At 47.4% G+C, this 26339-nt stretch overlaps 1 protein-coding gene across 2 annotated transcripts in view; it reads left to right on the forward strand.

Moving 5' to 3' along the window:
• The window catches only part of DISP3 (dispatched RND transporter family member 3), a 246057-nt gene that overhangs the window by 45376 nt on the left and 174342 nt on the right, over positions 1-26339 (forward strand). For both annotated transcript variants that reach the window (XM_076070260.1, XM_032961968.2), the window contains 5 exons: positions 272-497; positions 6764-6900; positions 7378-7512; positions 13739-13902; positions 21219-21349. In XM_076070260.1, coding sequence (XP_075926375.1) covers positions 272-497; positions 6764-6900; positions 7378-7512; positions 13739-13902; positions 21219-21349 — 793 coding nt within the window. The remainder of the gene's footprint in view (positions 1-271; positions 498-6763; positions 6901-7377; positions 7513-13738; positions 13903-21218; positions 21350-26339) is intronic.

Here is a 26339-nt window from a genome sequence, read left to right on the forward strand (position 1 = left end):
TTACCGATAAACCAACGTTTTTTTCTAGGAAATGCCTTTAAAAAAAAAAAACTAAAATCTGGACTCCACTCTGAGAATTTGTCAACTCTTACCAAAAGCTAGTTTTAAAGTGTGCTTTCCACCAGCACCTCATATCGGCTGCACTACGTATGTATGCTGAACCTCTTTCGCACCATACATAGCGGATCGTGCTAATGGCACGACGCCGACACTGTTCCTCCCGCATGCCACCACCGCACTGGCCCCCCTCCTCCTGCCTTTGCCGCCGCAGGCTCCCTGCGCCTGGCCATGTCGCACCCGCAGGCCTACTGGTTCGCGGACGAGAGCTTCGGGCCGGAGCGTTTGCGCAGCACGGTGCTGCGCAGCCAGGTGCACTTCGGCGCGCCGCTGCGCAGCTTCGGGCGAGCCGGGGAGCGACCCCGCGAGCAGAGGGAGCGCTTCCGCCACTTTGTGACGACGTACGCCCGCGCGCTCACCCGTGCCCACGCGCCGTCCTCGTGAGTGCCCCGCGTGCCGTTCTCCCGCTCTCCCGCTCTTCCGTTTTTCAGCTTTGCCGCTCTCCTGCTCACCCATTCATCTCCCGGTTCTCCGCAGGCGGCACGCTGCGCCGTCTGTGTGTGTGGTGATTCGTTCGCAAAAAATGCATGGTGCAGCTTGTGACGGGAATCGAACCGTGTGCAAAATGTCTACGTGGCCAACAGTGCTGTGGGTCACGTGATATTCAGATGGACGCGATGCCAATGATGGCAGAAGGGCCACTACAGCCGGGCGGGGCATTCTGACATACGGCAGAAGATTATGTGGTGGTAAATTGCGCAGCCCTGCAATTGCTTATTCGCGCCAGTGCTGGCAGAGTGGCTTCCACTCGAGAGAGCTCTCACTATTGCGGGTAATTGGCCTACTTTTCCACTCGGCCGTTGAAGCAATTTGAGTTTTCTTAAATTCCCTCCTCCACCACCCCCCTCCTCCAACCTACAGTGAGGGGAAAAAAGTATTTGATCGCCTGCTGATTTTGTACGTTTGCCCACTGACAAAGAAATGATCAGTCTATAATTTTAATGGTAGATGTATTTGAACAGTGAGAGACAGAATAACAACAAAAAATCCAGAAAAACGCATGTCAAAATGTTATAAATTGATTTGCATTTTAATGAGGGAAATAAGTATTTGACCCCTCTGCAAAACATGACTTACAGGGAGGGAAAAAAATATTTGATCCCCTGCTGATTTTGTACGTTTGCCCACTGACAAAGAAATGATCAGTCTATAATTTTAATGGTCGGTGTGTTTGAACAGTGAGAGACAGAATAACAACAAAAAATCCAGAGAAACGCATGTAAAAAATGTTATAAATTGATTTGCATTTTAATGAGGGAAATAAGTATTTGGCCCCTCTGCAACACATGACTTAGTACTTGGTGGCAAAACTCTTGTTGGCAATCACAGAGGTCAGACGTTTCTTGTAGTTGGCCACCAGGTTTGCACACATCTTAGGAGGGATTTTGTCCCACTCCTCTTTGCAGATCTTCTCCAAGTCATTAAGGTTTCGAGGCTGACGTTTGGCAACTCGAACCTCCACAGATTTTCTATGGGTTTAAGGTCTTGAGCGGCTAGGCCACTCCAGGACCTTAATGTGCTTCTTCTTGAGCCACTCCTTTGTTGCCTTGGCCGTGTGTTTTGGGTCATTGTCATGTTGGAATACCCATCCACGACTCATTTTCAATGCCCTGGCTGAGGGAAGGCGGTTCTCACCCAAGATTTGACGGTACATGGCCCCGTCCATCGTCCCTTTGATGCGGTAAAGTTGTCCTGTCCCCTTAGCAGAAAGACACCCCCAAAGCATAATGTTTCCACCTCCATGTTTGGCGGTGGGGATGGTGTTCTTGGGGTCATAGGCAGCATTCCTCCTCCTCCAAACACAGCGAGTTGAGTTGATGCCAAAGAGCTCCATTTTGGTCTCATGTGACCACAACACTTTCACCCAGTTGTCCTCTGAATCATTTAGATGTTCATTGGCAAACTTCAGACGGGCATGTATATATGTGCTTTCTTGAGCAGGGGGGCCTTGCGGGCGCTGCAGGATTTCAGTCCTTCATGGCGTAGTGTGTTACCAATTGTTTTCTTGGTGACTATGGTTCCAGCTGCCTTGAGATCATTGACAAGATCCTCCCGTGTAGTTCTGGGCTGACTCCTTACCGTTCTCATGATCATTGCAACTCCACGAGGTGAGATCTTGCATGGAGCCCCAGGCCGAGGGAGATTGACAGTTCTTTTGTGTTTCTTCCATTTGCAAATACTCGCACCAACTGTTGTCACCTTCTCACCAAGCTGCTTGGAAATGGTCTTGTAGCCCATTCCAGCCTTGTGTAGTTCTACAATCTTGTCCCTGACATCCTTGGAGAGCTCTTTGGTCTTGGCCATGGTGGAGAGTTTGGAATCTGATTTATTGATTGCTTCTGTGGACAGGTGACTTTCATACAGGTAACAAGCTAAAATTAGGAGCACTCACTTTAAGAGTGTGTTCCTAATCTCAGCTCGTTACCTGTATAAAAGACACCTGGGAGCCAGAAATATTTTTGATTGAGAGGGGGTCAAATACTTATTTCCCTCATTAAAATGCAAATCAATTTATAACATTTTTTACATGCGTTTTTCTGGATTTTGTTGTTGTTATTCTGTCTCTCGCTGTTCAAATAAACCTACCATTAAAATTATAGACTGATAATTTATTTGTCAGTGGGCAAACGTACAAAATCAGCAGGCGATCAAATATTTTTTTTCCCTCACTGTACTGCTTCTATCCACCCAGCAGTATAAATGGTTAAGGCGCAGTTCAATGAACAGGTTGTGCCCGAGTACTCCCATCTCTTACAAGACGTTATCATCTTGGCCCACGCAGCTAATTTTGATGTCATAAATTATATGAACGTCTCAAGGCTCTTTTTTTTATCAGGCCAGTTGCATAAATGAGTTGGGAGGAAAAAAAAAAGACACGGAGTGCCCGGAGAGAACCCTCGCGTACGAGGACACATGACGCTCACAGCTCCGCACCGACGGAAGCTTGTGACAGGGTTTGCGCAGGTTTCCTTTCGTTGCCTCCTTGCTCTTCATCCTGCAGGGCTCTCCAAGTGAGGTTTGAAAGTTTCGGGAATGTGTACGATCCACCATTGGCCATTGATTCAGCCGATGAAAGAGAGCAGCTCCCTGCGGGAAGTTAGGCCATCGTCTGCTCATGGGTTGTCCTGGGACGTGAGGAATAATATAAACCACTTGCTCTGGATGGAGATTAACTCGCACGCCGCGATACTTGTTTGTGCCTTGGGTGACGCTTGTTTAATCTTTTTTTTCCCCCTTCTACCTTGTTTAAATGGAATTAACGCACGGCTAATTGATTCATTAATTAACAGTCTGGTATTAATATTAATTTGTTTTGAGTGAGCGAAGGCGTTGTTTCCCCTTGCGTTTAATTGTTTTTTTGTCATGAATTTATTTAAATCCAGCGTTGGTGGCGTGTGTATACTTAGGAATTTACATGAATGAATGCATCACATTAATATGTAATGGGTCACTGTAATTATGGTAATTCTTCCGAACGCAAGACAGCATTACGTTGGCCGGGGGAAGGGAAGGAGTAGTACATCTCATTTTTTGCTCGCTAACAAAGCGGGAATAGTGCGTCGACGCACGGCCGTTCATCGTTTTACAGCAGGATCGCTTTTCCCGATGGCAGGAGCGAGTGGAAAACCCCGTCTATATCTTTCTTCTCGATGACTATAATTATCTTCGACCTTTTTAAATATCTTTTCCGTGTTTGGACGAGTGGCAAGTGGGTTGCGTGCGTGTCGCTTGTGCATGCATGTATTTGACATACAAATTTACGCACTTAAACTCATCTTTTTTAAACTCAACAGTGTGTCCTGCATGCTAATGTTGACTTGCATCCCACTGGGATTTTCTGCACACAGCGTTGGTGTACGGTGCTTTTTTCAGGAATATTTTGCTGTTTATTTTTCCCATGGATTTTCTGTTTCCACAACCACAAAGTCACTTTAAGATGTTTTTCTTGTTCGTGTTTTTGTTTTTTTGTTTGTTGCGGTTGCACCCGATTCAAGAGTCGAATGGTTCACAGGGCTATACCAAAATAAAGAAACTGAAAACCGTGGGGATACATTTTGGCACCCGGGGCAAGCTCCTATCCTTCCCCTCCGAACCCCCCACTATATATATTATTTTTGCTAAATATTTATTCCAATTGAAACTAATTACGTCATAGAATGAGGTGGCGACACGTCCATTCGCCCTGTGTGTTAGAGAACTGCCCGTGGAAGGTGACATCACAGAACAACATCTGAGATTTCCTTCTGGTAACGTTTTTTTTAATCCACACACTCTCTGGGTGGTGCAACTTTTCCACAGACCCTGCTACGGAGGAAATGGTGGTTGCACGTCGGTGGAACTGATATTTTTTAATTCTCAGACCTGCAATTTAGCCAAGTCAACCGAAACAAAGCAAATTCAATATGATGTTTTGAATGTTTTAATTTTATTTAGCAGTCTTTGTTGACCGGACTTAGACCATTAACTCACTTCACTCTAGAGCCCGGTTTTCTTTACGTGTGTGGAGGTGTTAACTACTCACTGTTCGGTAACCTGCATTGCCACTAGGTATCAAAGGGGCAGTGCAGCGTTACCTCTGTGTACATAACGGTTGGGGTCAGACGAGGTGAAGTGGATCGTAGCCACAGTTTGGTAAGAACTAATCAGACAGTTACACGTGGGAATGTGGAATTGGTTACACCTGGCCACAAACGGGTATAAGAAGGGTGACCGCGCAGAGCGCAGGGAGTTCTCTCCCTACACGAAGACCGAAGCCCGGGCTGAAGATAGCCAGGACCCTGGACCCGGCCTTCCAGCCCTTCTGAGGGCTAAGGCTCGGCGTATCCAGTGGTCAAGACCCACTGGGCCAGCGGTGGGTCAGATAGCCTCCCCTAGGTCCCAGCCGGAGGACTCTAGGATAGCGGTAGACGTATGAGTAAGTCCCGCCAAGACAGGAGGTTGTACCTCCTTAGGTTAGGAAGAGACCTGTGTGTAGGTCACGCTAAGTCCAGAGGCTGTACCTCCTTAGGGTATCGGGTGAGGGGACCGTATACCCCTTTGTGTGTTAAGGACTGTGTAAAGAGAAGTATTACAATAAACAGAGTGTGCCTCATAAGAAGTTTATTCGTCATTATAAACACTACACGTGCATTCGGACGTCAGTGATGCTAGCTCAGTGCTTTGACCCCAGACCCATTAAAATTACACGATTGTTTTATTATTAAATTCCAGCAAGGATCCACTGACTAATCATAACGATTGACTGATTACCAATCGATTATATAATTACAATGCCCTCCCTCCGCCTCAAATCACTGCACCTGAATGAGTTAAATGATGACATCACCCTGCTGCTCTATTTAAGACCGGGAGCAAGTGAGGGCTTTACCATTCTGGCGAATTGCCCGATAATGCTGGATGTATTTACCAGCGAAACGTCGTACTCAAATTTTAAATGATGATTCACTCTTCAACACACCGGTGGGCTAAAGTAGTGAACTATTTGTCCTTTGTAAACGTGACACATTTTTTACTGTTTGGCCGCGTCGGGTGGTGGAGGGTTACGACACATTTATAAATAACGCGATCCAACCCAAAAACCTTTATTATGAATAATATTGGTCGCGAAAGCCTACGTGTTAAACTAGCACCACTTGGTTCGAAGTCGGTTGTGGTTGTTCAATGGAAATTCAGATGCACCCACTCCACCGACCCCCTGTTTTGCCATACCAGCTGCTAGACGTGCTCGCTAAGACCATGAGAAAAAAATCGATACAGAATGACATGGATCAGAAACGCGGACATTAATGAAATACCAACAGTGCCCAAAGAAGCACTGCAAGGTGCATCCCTGGAATTACATAGAGAGAGAGAGAGCAACAAGAGGATCAGAAAACATACGCAGGCTAACGACATAATTTTGTGTGTATGTTGAACTTATTTTGCACCGTACGTAGTCAACCGTGCTGATCGGAGGTGCGTGGGAAGGACAAACTAAACACAAAAAGCAATTCTAAAGAAATTAGTATTTAATCTAGGTGATTTAAAAGTGCATAGCTCCAGTGATTTCATAATATCGAAAGTAAGAACGTTCCAGATGGTCGCAGAAGCGCATCTGAAAGCGTGCGATGCAGTGACCCGTCCGTGTTCGATGGCCAGCCAAAAGCTGTTGAGAAAAGTAAGTGGGCTTGGGCTGCTGGACACTTCGCAAGAATGGACGTTGGCTCGATGGTCGAGAGCAGTGATGGAGTGGCAGTCAAGATGGGGGCGAAATGGAGCGATGAAATTGGCTCGTGAGCAGGTGCTCGGTGGATCGTTGCATCGCAAGGGACGGATAGCAACGCCTTCATCCAGCAGTGGATTGCTCCTGGCCGAATGATCTCTGATGATGATGATGATGATCGCGATGGCGGTGATTAATCGAAACGCATTTGTCTCTCGCTGGCTTTCGCGAGCGCGCTTTGCGTGCCGCTCGGTGCGCGTTCGTCTTCGCGGTCGAGACGAGGTCAGGGCCCGGTGATCTTCTCCTCGCCGTTCCCTTTCACGCTCCGACGAAGAGTGGCGTTTTGCCCCGGAGCGGTCTGCGGGACGCTGAGCGAGGGCTCCCCCACCCCCCCCCCCCTCCATCACCCCCTCCGTGTGTGTCGGCCATCGCCGGGTGTGGCAGGAAGGTGCGGGTGCTGTACGGCGGGTACGACCTCTTCGACCAGGAGGTGCGCGACACGTTCTGGGGAGACATGCGCCTGGCCGCGGCTAGCGGCGCCTGCGTGGCGCTGCTCGTGTGCGCCCTGACGCAGGGCTCGCGTGAGTGCACGCACGTACACTCGCGTACACGCGCACATACAAAGGTCCCCCGTATAGCCTTAAACAGACTGTTGGGTCAAGTGCTGTCAGCGAGCACCTATGAAGGTCAGCACGGCACACGACGGGGTGGATGGCCAGCACCACGCCCGGCCGCCATTGTGTCCTCAGTCCTGATGTTCACGCACCGCCAGAAGGTACTCATTTGAGGCTGAGTCGACCTAGGGGGGAGGCCTATTACCCGTTTAAGTACACGCCACTGTTATTGGTCGTGACCGGGAATCGGACCCGGGGGAGGGGGTCGCTGTGCCACCGCTCGCCGTGACGCACCCATGCACATGCATGCGTGCGCTCACATTTATTGGCGCAGTCCCGAATCATCTCCCCAAACAAAAAACAAAATGAAGGCTCCCTCACTTGACTGGCTTTGTTTATACAGCGATCGTTCCTGTGCCCCTCCCCCCCCCCCCCCCTTTGCAGTGCTGCTCACGTTTTTCGGCCTCGCGACCATCGTGCTCAGCTGCCTCGTGTGCCTCTTCCTGCACCACGTGGTGCTCGGCGTGCGATACCTGGGCATCCTCAACGGCGTCGCCGCATTCGTCATTGTCGGAATCGGTGAGCGGACGCGCCCGGAGCGACGCGGTCTCGCGACCCGGGGGTTACACTGGAGAGTTGGCGGCGGGGAGGGCCGGGGTGGGGGGTATCGGAGGTCGGAACGCTGAGTTGGCACCGCAGAGATCCTGGGATCGGATCCCGGTTTTGGCCACCAACTGCGATAACAATTTTTCTTTAACTTTTACTTACTGGGTTCTCGAGTGTAGTGATGGCCACAGCCCGGTCACTGATTGCACAACAAAAAAACCACCATCACACTCCATTTATTTTATGTCAAGAAGGGCGATTGTCTGAAATGTCACTTATTCAATCTATTTTCCTTTTAAGGGCGGCGTTATTGACGACCGAGTTCTTCGTTGTGCTTGAATTCACCACTGCCAACACGGCAGGTATCGCCGAATAATTGATCGCATTGAAGTGGTGCCGCTTTAAACTCCAGCTCTGAGAATTGCAAGCTCGGGTCTCGATTGTCACGAGACGTACTACACTCCAGGGGTCACCGGTGAGGCCTCGAGGTCACCTTGAAGGCATCTCAGAAGTAGTTGTGATATATGCGATTCCGTGAGCCGTACTGGATATAATCAGATAGGGAATGCTGTGATGGGTGGGACAAGTGTGCAGTATGGAGCAGGGCAGGTATGTATGAATGTAGAACTTCTTTTGCACTATACTTCGTGCTAATCGTGCTGATCGGAGTTGCGGGGGAAAGACATCAAACTAAACACAAAAAGCGGTTCCCGAGATGGGGTTACCCAGAGGTCGGCTACCAAAAAGAACAAAAGGATGGAAGGAAGAGATGTCCAAATGTGGGGGTGGCATCTGTGGCATTGGCCACAGTGACCTCTTGACCTTGAATAACAAATAGTCGACTCACACCGTCTCCTTGCTCCAACAGCCAATGGGGTGGGTGTCATTTGGCGGCCCTGAGCCAGTGGTGGAAATTCTACATTCTCATGGCAGAGGTAATTTTCTTCAGAGGACGACCATTAAATTTTGATTTAAAGCTTTCGTGACTGCAGTAATTCATATTCTTAGTTATTTCGGTAAAGTCACGTTGAAGAGAAACAACAAAATAATAAAATATATATAAAACAATACAAATTCTCACGACGTTTCGACCATAACATAAACGGTCATCTTCAGGTGTGTCGGTTTGCATAAATGTATTTATTTTTAAACGGTGTATTTATTTATAAAAAAAAACGTTAGCGCCACGCGCAGCGATTTAGCAGTTTATTTAGACGGACTAGTCCATCTATGTTCTGAAAAGAGGAGGGGGGAGACGAATTTTTTTTTTATGTATGCTGTCTGAAAGCCACTGTAAGCGTGAACAATCAATTAAGACCTGAAATGGTTTATCAAATCTTTCCAATGATTGCTAAGCCAGAATCCATCTTCTCGGTTGAAATTGTCTCTGTACTTGTATATGTGGATAGCCTCATGAACGAATCTCTCATGGTAGCCAGATGGCTTACAAAGAACCTCTGTCTTGGAAAAGTCAATGTCATGTGAGCCTACTGAATTATAACAATGATCTGCCACGGCCGAGATGTTGGTCCTACCGTGTTTAAGGTCTGCTTTGTGTTCACGAAATCGGTCCGAGACATGGCGTTTGGTTTCTCCAATGTAACTACTACCACAGAGGCAACATTGCGGGGATCACAAAAAAGATCTCCAAAATCTTGTATAAACACAAGATCCAGGTCCGTTTCAACACATTACATAAAATCCGTGATCTGGTTCCGTCTGTAAAAGATGTGATTCTGGACATACAATACCCTGGTGTCTACAAACTAAGTTGCCTCTGTGGTAGTAGTTACATTGGAGAAACCAAACGCCATGTCTCGGACTGATTTCGTGAACACAAAGCAGACCTTAAACACGGTAGGACCAACACCTCGGCCGTGGCAGATCATTGTTATAATTCAGTAGGCTCACATGACATTGACTTTTCCAAGACAGAGGTTCTTTGTAAGCCATCTGGCTACCATGAGAGATTCGTTCATGAGGCTATCCACATATACAAGCACAGAGACAATTTCAACCGAGAAGATGGATTCTGGCTTAGCAATCATTGGAAAGATTTGATAAACCATTTCAGGTCTTAATTGATTGTTCACGCTTACAGTGGCTTTCAGACAGCATGCATTAAAAAAAAATCGTCTCCCCCCTCCGCTTTTCAGAACATAGATGGACTAGTCCGTCTAAATAAACTGCCAAATCGCTGCGCGTGGTGCTAACGTTTTTTAAAAGTAAATCAATAAATACACCGTTTAAAAATAAATAAATTTATGCAAACCGACACACCTGAAGACGACCGTTTGTGTTATGGTCGAAACGTCGTGAGAATTTTTATTGTTTTATATATATTTTATTATTTTGTTGTTTCCCTTCAACGTGACTTTACAGAAAGAACTAAGAATAGGACGACCATTGTCGATAATGACAGTATGCATCACTTATCCGGTTAATTGTTACCGAGTCTCAGGACAAATTCATTGGGCTTGATTGGCCATTAATTTTCTTTCATTATCATCGTTGAGTATTTTCACATTGCAGAGTGATTTTTTGTTAACCTATTGTCTAAATAAGACCTTGCCGTAAAAAGCAACTTCACTGCCGACCGGGCCTCTGTGCCAACAATTGCGCCACATGAGTATGTAACGCCCGTGGTAATGAGTGCCGGGAAAAAGTGACGTGAGAAAACGAATTACTGGTTGTAACCCTTCGTAACAACGTTCCCTTTCAACTCGCCGCTCAATAAACTCTTTCCCCGACGTCTGTAAAGAATTTTTTTTAAAAATCATAAAAGTACGTTTATCGGACCTGCACTACGGATCGATAACGGGCGTCAATTCATACGACGAGGAAGCAGCAGCAGCAGCTCTTTTTTTTTTAGTAAATGTTCTAATTCACGGGTGACATCGTCGTTTGAAGTTTTGGACGTGCGGCCGTGTTGGCGGCCGGCGCTTTCGACGTTCCGCGTGGACTCCTGCTGGAATTGATCGCACGCCGTACACGCGCGGCCAGCTTTTGTGAAGCCGAAAATGAAGCGGCGGCCGCTTCAACGTCGTGGGTGATAATCTTTGTACTTCGCGCCGCGTCTGCGCCGGTGCCAATTCCCATACGTGCCCTCCGTGTGTACCTGAACCGTTTTGTTCAATGAAATACTTACAAGAATTGCAACATCAAAAGTGCCCAAAGCTGGACAAGCGAATCCATGTGGCGTCGACACTATAAAGGGATTGTATCCAAGCCAGCCCAGACGCAACCGATGCATTGTTTGCGTGCCCCTGCATCTGAAATTCATCGTTTCAAGAATTTTCAGCTCGCTCATGCGTTTGTCGCATTGCTTGAAATGTACATGTACAGCCCGTTTCTCAATCCACTGCTGGATGACGATATATCCATACCGGGCAGGCAGTGATGGATATTTGACCATGCTTCACCGCGCTGGTCGGTGCGGTTTGTTGGAAAGCAGGGAGTGTATAAGTGCGGTACAGTTCTGGATGTTTTGCTGTCCACCGCTCGGTCCCGCAGCCGTAGCCACGACGGTCGACCTGCTAGTTTGTGCGTTGCTCACCCTTCCACTCGCTTCCCAGGCTTCTGAGCCCTGCTTAGCTTCTGGGGTGTGACAGAATCGGCCACGTCGCAGGTGGTCGTGGGGTGCATTACTTATACGGTCGTAATAAAGGTTTTTTTTTAGTTAGATCGTGATCTAACCCAAAAAAACCTTTATTGTGAATAATATTGGTCGCGAAAGCTTACGTGTTAAATTTATACGGTCGTGTCTCATGATTTTCTCAACGGTTTTTTTTTGCGTTTGTTTACTCTTTTTCACGTACGCCCTCTTTGTCTCTTGTTCATTGATGCTTGTAATGAGGCCACCGTGGCATTTGCCATAGATGTGACCACACCTCGCTACCGCTTCCTTCCTTCTGCTCGACACCGAAGCTCCCGCACCTCCAGTTAGCACGGTTGGGGCTACGTACGGTGCGGAAGAAGTACAACATGCACGCATACAAACGAGCTGCTGAGCACTATACACGCGGCAATCCCAAGCTCTGTCCAAACAGTATCCCTCCACCACTCCCCCCCCCCCCCCCCCCCCCCCGACGGACTCTTGGAGACCAATTCCACACATGACGAATCCGGGTTGACTCTTAAAGTCTCGCCACGCCGTCTGGCAGAGTTAAGGGTCGGCAAGTTGCCGAAGACGCTTCGGCCACGCGGGGCGAAACGTCGGACGCCGCGCCGAGCAACGCGCGGCGTAGCCGCGAATGCACGTCGGGAGATCCGTACTGCGGCGCACCGGTGGATAAACCCACGCAAGTCGCAACCCCGGGTGGTTAATGCGTTCTAGATTGCTTAGATGATTTGGCTGTTGTAAATGTACACTCGCTAAGCCACTTGGTTGAGCTATCATTTGTGGCCAGGTCGCTTCTAAAACAGAAGCCAATAGCAAAGTCGGCCTAACCTGGTAAAATAGAAATAGTTGCTAGTTAGTAACCAAAATGGCAATCATCGTCATCGACACGCGGAGGTTTTTATTTAAATTGTATTTTTCTGTTGCAAACAGTTACTGCATTACAAATGTAAATATACTTTTTCATAATAAAGGTTTTTGTGGGTTAGATCGCGTTATTTATAAATGTGTCGTAAACCTACACCACCCGACACGGCCAATCAGCAAAAAAACCCCCTCAATTTACTGTACCATTCCAGTCAGTCTGTTTGTCTAATTTGTCTACCTGCCATCTATCGATCCATCTCTGTATTAGTCTAACTACAGCATCTGTATCTGCGTCTAATGAATTCGAGGTTAATTAAGGAATAAATAATGCTGATCCCTTGTGAAAATGAGCTTCGGGGACTCGGCGAGACATTCCTCGATAAATAATATTCGTTCGTCGGATGCAAAAATAAAACATACGAGCATCAAATAACGGTGCCCGCAGCTACTATCAGCATTGCCCAGGGATCACTCGGCAAACTGCTGGTATTTTAAACGGATAGCATTTCAAGTTGCCGCATTAGCAAACTTTGGCAATGGACAACAGCTTAGTCTATAATCACCAAATTTGTTTCCACAGTCGCCCAGAGAATGTAAATATCTCCCCACGTTTCGGCCGACTGGCCTTCTGGAATAATCATAGTTCGCAGAGGGAGACTCTCTCTCAGACACGTTGTACTCCTGGAGAAGGCCAGTCGGCTAAACGGTGAACATATTTATTTTTCTCTCGATGGCCTTGAAAAATAAACGTTATTACCATAAATTTTTCATGGGCTGCTGTTAATCCACTGATTTATGAAGGCCTTGCCCATGACGTGTCTGTCACGGGAGTTGTTTGACCATGCTTCCCCATGCTGGTCAGTGTGGGTTGGCGAGTGGTGGGGTGGGTCGCGTTTCCAGGGAAGACTGGTTCGGATGTCGCTGGCCACTGATGTTTACAGACTTGGCTGGGAATCGACCTTAGCTTTGCGGGTTAATAGCACAGTGCGCTAATCACTGCGCCACTGCTCCCCAATGTGTACACAGTATTTTGTTTTAATGGGAGCTATATTCGAAAAAAAAAGAAATTAATTAGAATAATTGCTATACTGCATTGTTACATATGTTTGTTCTCTCATATCAGCATGATAGTTGAACAACTACAAAGACTTGATGAAGAAAACTAGCAGGGACAGAAATGTGTTTTTTAGGAATAAACGTTTAACATTTTATGGGCGGAACAACATGAGTAACATGAATGTATTATGGCGAGCAGCATGGCACGCAGCAAGAACATTCATCAGAATCATTTGAGAAAGCCAACGTTTGATTTCTTGGATATGTAACGAGAAAACAAGAGACTGAAATCGAAATGTTTTGACTGGGAAAATTGTGGGCACAGTGAAGTTACGTAAGCAATGTGAAGAAATGTATGCGACCGGGGAAGAGTTTCTGACGCAATGCTGGTGAGTAAATAGCACGGATGGAGCTGAATGGATGGGCCACGATCACCGATGACTTTGAGCGAGGACGTGGCCTCGCATGGAGCCAGCGATCGTTCCAAATCAAACCGTTATTAATTGTAGAAGGTCGCGAAAGCGGAAACATCAACATTATCCATCTGCCTTAAAACGTCCTTATAATCGCGACGATGCCCTCTCTCTCCTCGCCTCCCCCCCCCCTCCTCTCTCCGTGTCTCCTGCCCCCCCCCGCCGCGGGTTGACGGGGTCCCAGGCGTGGACGACGTCTTCGTGTTTGTGAGCGCCTACCGGCAGGCGGTGGCGTCGTGCACCCGCCGGGACGAGCGCATCGGGCGAGCGGTGCGCGTGGCCGGGCGCGCCACCTTCTTCACCTCCTTCACCACCGCCTCGTCGTACGCGGCCAACGCCTTCTCGCAGGTGCGGGGTGGGGTTGGTGAGGGGATGGTGAGGGGTGCGTGGGGGTTGGGGGGGGGGCATTGGTGAGGGGAAGGGTGAGGGAGGGGTGGGTTGGTGAGGGGGGGCGGGGGTTGGAGGGGGGAGGGGTGCGGGTGGGTTTGGTGAGGGAGAGGTGGGTTGGTGATGGGGGTTGAGGGAGGAGTGGGGGGGGGGTGAGAGAGGGGTTTGGTGAGGGGAGGGTGGGTTGGTGAGAGAGGGGTTTGATGAGGGAGGGGTTTGGTGAGGGAGGGTGGGTTGATGAGGGAGGGGTTTGGTGAGGGAGGGTGGGTTGGTGAGGCGTGGGTAGGTGAGGGAAGGGTGGGTTGGTGAGGCGTGGGTAGGTGTGTCCGCACGCGTGCTTTATTTGGAGTGTCCCCGAGTGCCTCTTGTTCACGCCGGGTGAACAAGAGGCGTGAACGCGGCGCGCTGCTCTCGCGCGTTTTGTTGCTTTGTCGCTTGCGTGTGCAATAAGTGGGCAAAAACTTTGACCCGTCGAACGATGAACGGTTGGACATTAGTCGGGAAAAAAAGTCAATACACGGCGCAGTGGGGACGACAGCGGCGGCGGTATTGGAGATATAAACTTCCCGGTTGTCTGCTTACGTTCCTCGTGGTGGGTGCTGGAGACGCGCAATCGCGCGGACAAATGACCGCTGGATTTTTATTGTTGCCATTATGACATGGTGACATGAATGGCGCCCGTTTTCGAAATACACTCCGTGAAAATTCGTGGGCCGCGCAGTGTGCGCACAGGTGTGTGTGTGTTTGTGTATTGTTTTTGTGTGGGTCATCATCATGGGGGGGATCTTTGTCATGGGGAGGGGTGGCACAGTGGTTAGCGTGCTGTGCTCTAAACTGAGAGAGCCAAGTTCGATTCCCGTTCACGGCCATCAACACCAGTGACAATTTTTTTGAGTTGGTCCTGGGCCTCACCTACGGTTGACTCGGCCTCAAATGAATACCTGATGCATTGTGTAAATATCGCTACTAGGTAGGCAAAGGCGGCCCGGCTTGATGCTTCCCACCCACTCCATCGTGCGCCGTGTCGGCCTTCATATGTGCTCCCTCACACGACTTGCACCAAAAGTCTGTTAAGGCTATACGGGGAATCTTTCTCTATGTATGTTATGTGCTGTATCTACGGAGGGGATGCATTAACAGCGTAATTTTCTCGCTGCGTTTTATTTTCTGGTGGCCCTGAATCTATCCTGCCTATTGTGCACACATCAATTACAATTATTATTATTCCGCTTGTTTACTCAGGAAAGCATGAGGGTGGGTCCTGACAAGTTTTTCTTGCGGTCGGAGCGAAAGTTGCTATGTGTCCATTAAGAGGTTTTTTGGGTTAGATCGCGTAAATATAAATGTGTCGTTAAACCCGCCACCACCCGACACAGCCAATTAGTGAGGTTTGTCACGTAAACAAAACGTGGCCAATTCGTTACTCGTACAGCACACTATTGTGTCGGGGAGTAAACCCATAACATATTCTTTGGGTCTTTCAGTAAAGTCACGTAGATAAAACAATAAAATAATAAAAATAAAGTCAAATGAAAATAAAGTGAATATGCACTTTATTTCATTTTAATTTTTTTATTATTTTATTATTCTATCTACGTGACTTTAACGAAAAACCCAAAGAATATGAATTACTGCAGTCACGAAAGCTTTAGGTCAAGATTTTAACCCATATTTAAAATTCGAGTACAACGTTTCACCGGTAATTACAGCGAGCATCACCAAGCGACAGTCAGATTTCTGGAGAAATCCTCCTGTTTTGTTCATAAATAGAGGGATACATGTGATGTCGTCACCCGTGAGCCAGGAAGTCGGATTTCTGGAGAAATCCTCCTGTTTTGTTCGTAAATAGAGGGATACATGTGATGTCATCACCCGTGAGCCAGGAAGTCGGATTTCTGGAGAAATCCTCCTGTTTTGTTCATAAATAGAGGGATACATGTGATGTCGTCACCCGTGAGCCAGGAAGTCGGATTTCTGGAGAAATCCTCCTGTTTTGCTCTTAAATAGAGGGATACATGTGATGTCGTCACCCGTGAGCCAGGAAGTCAGATTTCTGGAGAAATCCTCCTGTTTTGTTCTTAAATAGAGGGATACATGTGATGTCGTCACCCGTGAGCCAGGAAGTCAGATTTCTGGAGAAATCCTCCTGTTTTGTTCTTAAATAGAGGGATACATGTGATGTCGTCACCCGTGAGCCAGGAAGTCAGATTTCTGGAGAAATCCTCCTGTTTTGTTCGTAAATAGAGGGATACATGTGATGTCATCACCCGTGAGCCAGGAAGTCGGATTTCTGGAGAAATCCTCCTGTTTTGTTCATAAATAGAGGTATACATGTGATGTCGTCACCCGTGAGCCAGGAAGTCGGATTTCTGGAGAAATCCTCCTGTTTTGCTCTTAAATAGAGGGATACATGTGATGTCGTCACCCGTGAGCCAGGAAGTCAGATTTCTGGAGAAATCCTCCTGTTTTGTTCTTAAATAGAGGGATACATGTGATGTCGTCACCCGTGAGCCAGGAAGTCAGATTTCTGGAGAAATCCTCCTGTTTTGTTCTTAAATAGAGGGATACATGTGATGTCGTCACCCGTGAGCCAGGAAGTCAGATTTCTTGAGAAATCCTCCTGTTTTGTTCTTAAATAGAGGGATACATGTGATGTCGTCACCCGTGAGCCAGGAAGTCAGATTTCTGGAGAAATCCTCCTGTTTTGTTCTTAAATAGAGGGATACATGTGATGTCGTCACCCGTGAGCCAGGAAGTCAGATTTCTGGAGAAATCCTCCTGTTTTGTTCTTAAATAGAGGGATACATGTGATGTCGTCACCCGTGAGCCAGGAAGTCAGATTTCTGGAGAAATCCTCCTGTTTTGTTCTTAAATAGAGGGATACATGTGATGTCGTCACCCGTGAGCCAGGAAGTCAGATTTCTGGAGAAATCCTCCTGTTTTGTTCTTAAAAAGAGGGATACATGTGATGTCGTCACCCGTGAGCCAGGAAGTCAGATTTCTGGAGAAATCCTCCTGTTTTGTTCTTAAATAGAGGGATACATGTGATGTTGTCACCCGTGAGCCAGGAAGTCAGATTTCTGGAGAAATCCTCCTGTTTTGTTCTTAAATAGAGGGATACATGTGATGTCGTCACCCGTGAGCCAGGAAGTCAGATTTCTGGAGAAATCCTCCTGTTTTGTTCATAAATAGAGGGATACATGTGATGTCGTCACCTGTGAGCCAGGAAGTCGGATTTCTGGAGAAATCCTCCTGTTTTGTTCTTAAATAGAGGGATACATGTGATGTCGTCACCCGTGAGCCAGGAAGTCGGATTTCTGGAGAAATCCTCCTGTTTTGTTCATAAATAGAGGGATACATGTGATGTCGTCACCCGTGAGCCAGGAAGTCGGATTTCTGGAGAAATCCTCCTGTTTTGTTCTTAAATAGAGGGATACATGTGATGTCGTCACCCGTGAGCCAGGAAGTCAGATTTCTGGAGAAATCCTCCTGTTTTGTTCTTAAATAGAGGGATACATGTGATGTCGTCACCCGTGACCCAGGAAGTCAGATTTCTGGAGAAATCCTCCTGTTTTGTTCTTAAATAGAGGGATACATGTGATGTCGTCACCCGTGAGCCAGGAAGTCAGATTTCTGGAGAAATCCTCCTGTTTTGTTCTTAAATAGAGGGATACATGTGATGTCGTCACCCGTGAGCCAGGAAGTCAGATTTCTGGAGAAATCCTCCTGTTTTGTTCTTAAATAGAGGGATACATGTGATGTCGTCACCCGTGAGCCAGGAAGTCAGATTTCTGGAGAAATCCTCCTGTTTTGTTCTTAAATAGAGGGATACATGTGATGTCGTCACCCGTGAGCCAGGAAGTCAGATTTCTGGAGAAATCCTCCTGTTTTGTTCTTAAATAGAGGGATACATGTGATGTCGTCACCCGTGAGCCAGGAAGTCAGATTTCTGGAGAAATCCTCCTGTTTTGTTCTTAAATAGAGGGATACATGTGATGTCGTCACCCGTGAGCCAGGAAGTCAGATTTCTGGAGAAATCCTCCTGTTTTGTTCTTAAATAGAGGGATACATGTGATGTCGTCACCCGTGAGCCAGGAAGTCAGATTTCTGGAGAAATCCTCCTGTTTTGTTCATAAATAGAGGGATACATGTGATGTCGTCACCCGTGAGCCAGGAAGTCAGATTTCTGGAGAAATCCTCCTGTTTTGTTCTTAAATAGAGGGATACATGTGATGTCGTCACCTGTGAGCCAGGAAGTCGGATTTCTGGAGAAATCCTCCTGTTTTGTTCATAAATAGAGGGATACATGTGATGTCGTCACCCGTGAGCCAGGAAGTCGGATGTCTGGAGAAATCCTCCTGTTTTGTTCATAAATAGAGGGATACATGTGATGTCGTCACCCGTGAGCCAGGAAGTCGGATTTCTGGAGAAATCCTCCTGTTTTGTTCTTAAATAGAGGGATACATGTGATGTCGTCACCCGTGAGCCAGGAAGTCAGATTTCTGGAGAAATCCTCCTGTTTTGTTCTTAAATAGAGGGATACATGTGATGTCGTCACCCGTGAGCCAGGAAGTCAGATTTTTGGAGAAATCCTCCTGTTTTGTTCTTAAATAGAGGGATACATGTGATGTCGTCACCCGTGAGCCAGGAAGTCAGATTTCTGGAGAAATCCTCCTGTTTTGTTCTTAAATAGAGGGATACATGTGATGTCGTCACCCGTGAGCCAGGAAGTCAGATTTCTGGAGAAATCCTCCTGTTTTGTTCATAAATAGAGGGATACATGTGATGTCGTCACCCGTGAGCCAGGAAGTCAGATTTCTGGAGAAATCCTCCTGTTTTGTTCTTAAATAGAGGGATACATGTGATGTCGTCACCCGTGAGCCAGGAAGTCAGATTTCTGGAGAAATCCTCCTGTTTTGTTCTTAAATAGAGGGATACATGTGATGTCGTCACCCGTGAGCCAGGAAGTCAGATTTCTGGAGAAATCCTCCTGTTTTGTTCTTAAATAGAGGGATACATGTGATGTCGTCACCCGTGAGCCAGGAAGTCAGATTTCTGGAGAAATCCTCCTGTTTTGTTCATAAATAGAGGGATACATGTGATGTCGTCACCCGTGAGCCAGGAAGTCAGATTTCTGGAGAAATCCTCCTGTTTTGTTCTTAAATAGAGGGATACATGTGATGTCGTCACCCGTGAGCCAGGAAGTCAGATTTCTGGAGAAATCCTCCTGTTTTGTTCTTAAATAGAGGGATACATGTGATGTCGTCACCCGTGAGCCAGGAAGTCAGATTTCTGGAGAAATCCTCCTGTTTTGTTCATAAATAGAGGGATACATGTGATGTCGTCACCCGTGAGCCAGGAAGTCAGATTTCTGGAGAAATCCTCCTGTTTTGTTCTTAAATAGAGGGATACATGTGATGTCGTCACCCGTGAGCCAGGAAGTCAGATTTCTGGAGAAATCCTCCTGTTTTGTTCTTAAATAGAGGGATACATGTGATGTCGTCACCCGTGAGCCAGGAAGTCAGATTTCTGGAGAAATCCTCCTGTTTTGTTCTTAAATAGAGGGATACATGTGATGTCGTCACCCGTGAGCCAGGAAGTCAGATTTCTGGAGAAATCCTCCTGTTTTGTTCATAAATAGAGGGATACATGTGATGTCGTCACCCGTGAGCCAGGAAGTCAGATTTCTGGAGAAATCCTCCTGTTTTGTTCTTAAATAGAGGGATACATGTGATGTCGTCACCCGTGAGCCAGGAAGTCAGATTTCTGGAGAAATCCTCCTGTTTTGTTCTTAAATAGAGGGATACATGTGATGTTGTCACCCGTGAGCCAGGAAGTCAGATTTCTGGAGAAATCCTCCTGTTTTGTTCTTAAATAGAGGGATACATGTGATGTCGTCACCCGTGAGCCAGCAAGTCAGATTTCTGGAGAAATCATCCTGTTTTGTTCTTAAATAGAGGGATACATGTGATGTCGTCACCCGTGAGCCAGGAAGTCAGATTTCTGGAGAAATCCTCCTGTTTTGTTCATAAATAGAGGGATACATGTGATGTCGTCACCCGTGAGCCAGGAAGTCAGATTTCTGGAGAAATCCTCCTGTTTTGTTCTTAAATAGAGGGATACATGTGATGTCGTCACCCGTGAGCCAGGAAGTCAGATTTCTGGAGAAATCCTCCTGTTTTGTTCTTAAATAGAGGGATACATGTGATGTCGTCACCCGTGAGCCAGGAAGTCAGATTTCTGGAGAAATCCTCCTGTTTTGTTCATAAATAGAGGGATACATGTGATGTCGTCACCCGTGAGCCAGGAAGTCAGATTTCTGGAGAAATCCTCCTGTTTTGTTCTTAAATAGAGGGATACATGTGATGTCGTCACCCGTGAGCCAGGAAGTCAGATTTCTGGAGAAATCCTCCTGTTTTGTTCTTAAATAGAGGGATACATGTGATGTCGTCACCTGTGAGCCAGGAAGGTGCGAAGGCTAGAGGGGGGTGGGGGGGTTGATGAATGTATGCTCTGTGTGTTGCCCAATTTAGTTATTTCCGGGTTAATTTGATCAAATTTGGACCGTGACTCTGGCACACAGTTGCTTACGCTTGCGATTGATGTCACTGTAAAGCAGAGGGTGTGTATTTTTATGGTTAATACACCCGCAGAATATTAATCGGGGTAGTCGCAAGATTCGAACCCGTTAACCTCTGCAGCTATCGGCAAGGCTGTGAACCACCCCCATTAATAATCACACCGTTAATTTACCTAGGATAGCTCTGGCCCTCGAAGTGGGATGTCGGTCAAATTTCATTCGTGAGGGCTTGGCTTGTGCGGGTAGCCTGGCGTACCGGGAGAAAACCATGCCTTAAGAGGGGCTGATATTCAAAGCTCCATACAGGTGGATTCAACCCATTGTTGGAGCTGGCCACCTTGCTGGCCACGCGAGCCCAACAACACCGTCTCATCCCAAGCAGACCCCCATCCAATAGCAACTAGGCTCACCCACCCGGGCTAGATTCCGAGATCTGACGAAATCGGACGAATTCAGTGTGATCCGGTTGTAGTAGCTTCTTGAACCAACCTGCCTGTGGAGTGCGAATACCATAACCGGCAATGGGGGAAACAGAGGTGGCCACGCATGCTCGGTGCCTGGTCTTTGTCTGTGCGTCGCTGTGAGTTCTGCCCACCGTCTGTGAGTGTGGGTGGGGGGGGGGGGTGATCTTCATGTTTTGTCTTTGCCATTCGAGCGCCGGTCGCTGTTGTGTCCCGCCTGCCCCACGCCAACTCAGATCCCGGCTGTGCGGGACTTTGGGCTGTTCATGGCGCTGCTCGTGGCGGTGTGCTGGCTGCTTGCCGCGATTATGATGCCCGCCGCGCTGAGCCTCTGGGATCTCCACTCCCACGGGGCCGATCCTCCCAGGTGAGCAGTCGCCGTGACGAATCCGTGCGTGTGACTGTCTCAAACCGAAGTGAAGTTACCAAACCTCTGGGCTGCTTAGCTGGGCGAGGTGCCAGCTGCTCCCTCCTTCAGCCCCGCCCACTCTTACAGCCACACCCACTCATCCACTAACCCCCCCCTCCCGCCCACACAAGAAGTTAACACTATTCACTGAATTTGTATTACACCTCCTGCTCATATTCCCTACCTACTCCACTGCCAGTCCAGCCTACTGCTCAGGTAGCCCCACCCACCAGTCAGGTAGTCCCACCCACTAGGCAGGAGCCCCACCCACTACTCAGATGCCCCACCCACTACTCAGGTAGCCCCACCCACTAGTCAGGAGCCCCACCTGCTACTTAAGTAGCCCCACCCACTAGTCAGGAGCCCCACCCACTACAAAGGTAGCCCTACCCACAAGTCAGGTAGCCCCACCCACGTAGCCCCACCCACAAGTCAGGTAGCCCCACCCATAAGTCAGGTAGCCCCACCCACAAGTCAGGTTGCCCCACCCATGCTCAGGTCGCCCCACTCACTCCTGTATGTGGATGGCTTTTCCCTTTGCCCAAATCACGAGATGAACACGAGGGCACAATCTTAACTGTCGCGAGTTCTTTGCGATACAGTGACAGCATTTCTGACGCGCAGATGGGTACAAAGAGAGACCTCGATAGACGCACTAATCTGGTTGAGGCACTTGTTGACACAGCCACGGAGAGAGGCACAAAGGCACTGACCGAGATTGACATGGAAAAACGAGCCAGAGATCTGGAGTGAGGCACGGATGCAGATACATATGTAGAGATTGTATCATTACCAACATTACTCAACTGACGTGGTGGATACCACGTGATACGGATAATCAAGAAGTAAAAACAAGTCTTGACTTAAAGCTTTCGTGACTGCCGGCATTCGTGTTCTATGGCTCTTTCGGTAAAGTCACGTAGATAGGTTCAAAGAAAATCTACGTGACTTTACCGAAAGACCCATAGAATAAGTAAAACAAGCTTTCTGATTGGTACTTAACGGGCCTGAAAAGTGAGAAACGTAGGATGATTAACAGGATGGACGGTTGAAATTCGTTTGGAAAAGTGGAAGGTGATTGGCTGGAGAGAAAGCAGGTCAAGGAACCTTCGGGAACGGGGCTTGAGGGATATATATAAAGGGGAAGCGAGAGAGTCCGGGACACTTGGAGTGAAGGGAATCCTTGAAGACCGTGTCTCGTTCTGGAATAAATAAAGACTCCTATTATTGAAGGCTCCTGTGTCAGGTGTCACTACACCTTGATGAACTTAAGATACAAGGAGGAAATGGAGATGCACAGTGTGACTTAGATATCGTTTACGTAGAGCCAGACGCAAATTAATTCCTCTCCCTTTCTCTTTGTGAATTGCCATCGATCTCGCGCATCTCCGACAGTACCTTCGGAGTCACCTTTTTGGTGTAAGGTCAAAGAGCAGAGGAGGTCAGAGGTAATCGGTCGAAGCTAATGGGTGGCAATGAAACGTATACAATATGCCAGAAGACGTGTGGGTGTATAGGGTATCTCAGTGTTCCGACGTAGATGTTTAACGAGCACAAATTCATAAGACAGTACAGAGGAATATCATAAATCAAAGGCAGAATGCGATACACAGGGGCGGAACAGTGGCACATTGGTTTATGGCTCCACACTGTGAAACCCGACAACTTGAATTCGATTCCCTGCCATGACTAACACTGGTGGCGAGTAATATCTAAACTTCCATTCATTCAGCCCGCAATGATGAGCGCAGTGAAGTATGGTGAAGCAGCCCCCATGATCAACACGGCATGGAGAGGCCTCGATCCAGCAGCGGATTGACAAAGGCGTTGTAAATATAAATTGTATTATTATTGTTGTAGGATACACAGAGAGTGTACTTCCCAGGAGAGATATGCTTTCTGTCAGATTAATAATTGAGAATAACATATTCTTTTGCGCATATACGGCGGTTTATGAAAACCCAGGAGGGGTGTTGTGTATCCCTTTTGAAGCAACTAGACATGAAATAAAGATGACAGATTTCCCCCCCCACCCCCCATCACCGACGAGGGTTTATTGATGCGGCGTGTTGCCGCCCGCAAAGATGCGTTGGCTACGGAGCTTTGTTGAGCTGTGTGCAACAACGTGTTTTCGCTCACGTTTCGCATTTTTTTATCGCCGCCGCCGCCGCCACTTTCACGGAACACGGTCGAGTTCAGGCTCGGCTCCCGGGTCACGGTCGTTGCACGAATGAGCCGTCTCGAAGCCGCGGGCTTAAAAGCCGTGCGCTTAACTTAAGCCGGCTACGAGCCACGCTCAGAAGTTTAATCGTGAGCCCAGTGAGCCTGAGCCAAGTCAGCGTCTTTGAAAGCAAGCGAGCGGCTTGTGCCTGAGCTGGGCCGCAATGAGGAATACGGCCCTGAATCTACACTCGGCTAATTCCTACATTTGATTTATGTTCCCCCCCAAATCCCCCCCCCCCCCCTCTTCTTCTCCAGTTCCGATTGTGTTATTGGGGTATTTTTGTTGCAGTTGCTGAGTACAGGCACAAATGGCCAAAACACAAACATCATCATCATCATATTAATTTTGTTGCCAGAAAAAAGGGGAAAAAACCTATTATAATATTATAACAAACATCATCGTATATTATTCTTTGGGTCTTTCGGTGAAGTCACATAGATGGTTCAAAGAAAATAAAATACATATTTTCCAAAGAATATGAATTCCTGCAGTCACGAAAGCTTTAAGTCAAGATTCTTCATCGTTTCTATTAGCGTTCCAGAGCAATATTATCGAGGAGCATTTGATTTAGCAACACACTTTGGACCTGTTTCAAATTGATAAGGAAACGCTGTTCGATTACTAGACGTCGTCGACAGGAGCACTTAATATCGAGTATGGGGCTTCGTTCAGTGCAATGTTGGTGTCTTGTCGTGAGACGACATATATGGAGATATCACAGTGGAGCAGTGTCTAGCCCCGTGTGTCAATGAATGGCCGCGGAAGAGCAATTTTGACAGGACTCTCCAAAATTGCGTGCGCAGGCAAATTGCAGGGCTGCGTCTCCTTTACCGTTCGCATTTGTCTTCTACACACACACACACATACACACACGATACCAAGTGTACACTGCATGCATAAAATATGTACACAATGTGTGCTTTGTGTACACCAAAGGACACCTTCGGTTTCTTAGCCCTCCTGGAAAGGAAGGGGGGGGGGGGGGAAAGAAGAAAAAAAATTACGAATGCGATGAAGATGTCTATGTATATCGATAAATAAATTGCCAAACGGAAACGTAGACAATGTAATCGTGACCTCGCGACCTGCGACCTTTTGAGGTGTTGCGATGGCGCCGCTTTCCCCCGAAAACAAATGGTGGCGTGGCCTCGCTGGAATTGAGTGGCTTTCACGGTGGCCTCGTGGCAGCCTGCACCAAAATGACGAATCTGCCGCCCCCCCCCCCCACCAACCAACCACACACCTCACTTCCCGGTTGGAGCGCCAGAAATGTAATCAATAAATTACAGAGATGATCTATGGCACCATTATTCATATTTATTTATTCATTCATTGTTGCATTGATTCATTCGCGATGGAAACCTATTGATCGTTGTAAGTGTAAGTTTAACCCCCCACCCCCGCCTAAAATAAGGGAAATTTGGATGGAAAAATAGCAACCATTGTTCTAGTGATGTGTGTGTTTTTGGGGATCGAGCCCCGTGTTGTTCGGCACAATTTCTGACGTTTTGTGCTGGGAGCTTCGACTCAAGCGGAGGATATCATGCCAAACTGCACGTGGTAACAGCACGACCGCGAAAAGCTACGCAGTAAAAACATCACTTTTTATTTATGGCCATGCATAACTTCTATTTTGCGTGAGGCAAAAAATAACTTCGAGAATCGTGAGGTTTGACGAAGCTTCCGAAAGGGATCGTTACACTTAATCCTACGTTCCGGGGGCTGTGAATTATTAAAAAGGGTTTTGGGAATTATTCTGTAGCATTTTTTTTGTTGGCTCGTGACACGTTAATTACGGTAGTTTGTTAAATAAATCTATCAGGTGCGATTTCATACATTTGGTGGTGGGCCATTTATAGGATTTAAAGCCTCGCGATCCACTCTGTCTCTGCCTTTTTCCTCTTCACCCCACCAAGACAAAATGCTTCACTCGCCAGTAATGGCCATCTGCCATCATCGTTTTTGCACCCGTCTTCAATGAAATCATAGTAATTGATTACGTTTGGTATTCCTGCCATTCTTATTACACAGCACATGGCTATGTTTCGCATATGAGTATAGTCTGCCAGCAGGGGATGATATTGCTGTGTGGTTTTACCAAATTTAGAAATGTGCGGATAATTCCTCAAATTCGTAAAGAAAAAAAAAATGGTAAACCGTCACGCCGGCATGCATGGATAACTTTATTTATTGAATTTGATTCTTTTTTAATTTCCATCGTGAGGCAGATGTATTTGTGGTTGATGCTGTACACAACATTCTGTACACACCGGCAGTATTAACCAGGGCGGCTGCTGGAATTCGAGCGACGAACCTCTGCAACAAGCGGCAAAGTACGCTTATCTATTGGCCCGTTTCACTGCCCTCGGGCGCTCTGGCCAACCGAGCCAGTTTACACACAGTTTGATTCCCGCCACAGCTAGCAAGTACATCTCCGCTTGTTTTTACCTGCTGTGAAGGTAATGTTAACCCCTGTGACGTCGCCATTTGGAGGAGTTGGCCATTCTGTTTTCAATAAATGGAATTGGGTTGGGGAGCGGTGGCACAGTGGTTAGTGCACTGCGCTATGAACCTGGCGGACCTGGGTTCGATTCCTGGCCATTATGGCTAATGGTCCTCGAATCACCTTCTTTACCAATGCTCACTAACCAGCATGGTGAAGTATGGTGAAATAGCCTCCGTAACCAACACAACTTCTGAAAGCCTTAATCCAGTAGGGGCTAT

The sequence above is a fragment of the Petromyzon marinus genome, chromosome 28, assembly GCF_048934315.1.
Source record: "Petromyzon marinus isolate PM22_M1 ecotype Great Lakes invasive population chromosome 28, UKy_Petmar_22M1.pri1.0, whole genome shotgun sequence".
NCBI lineage: Eukaryota > Metazoa > Chordata > Hyperoartia > Petromyzontiformes > Petromyzontidae > Petromyzon > Petromyzon marinus.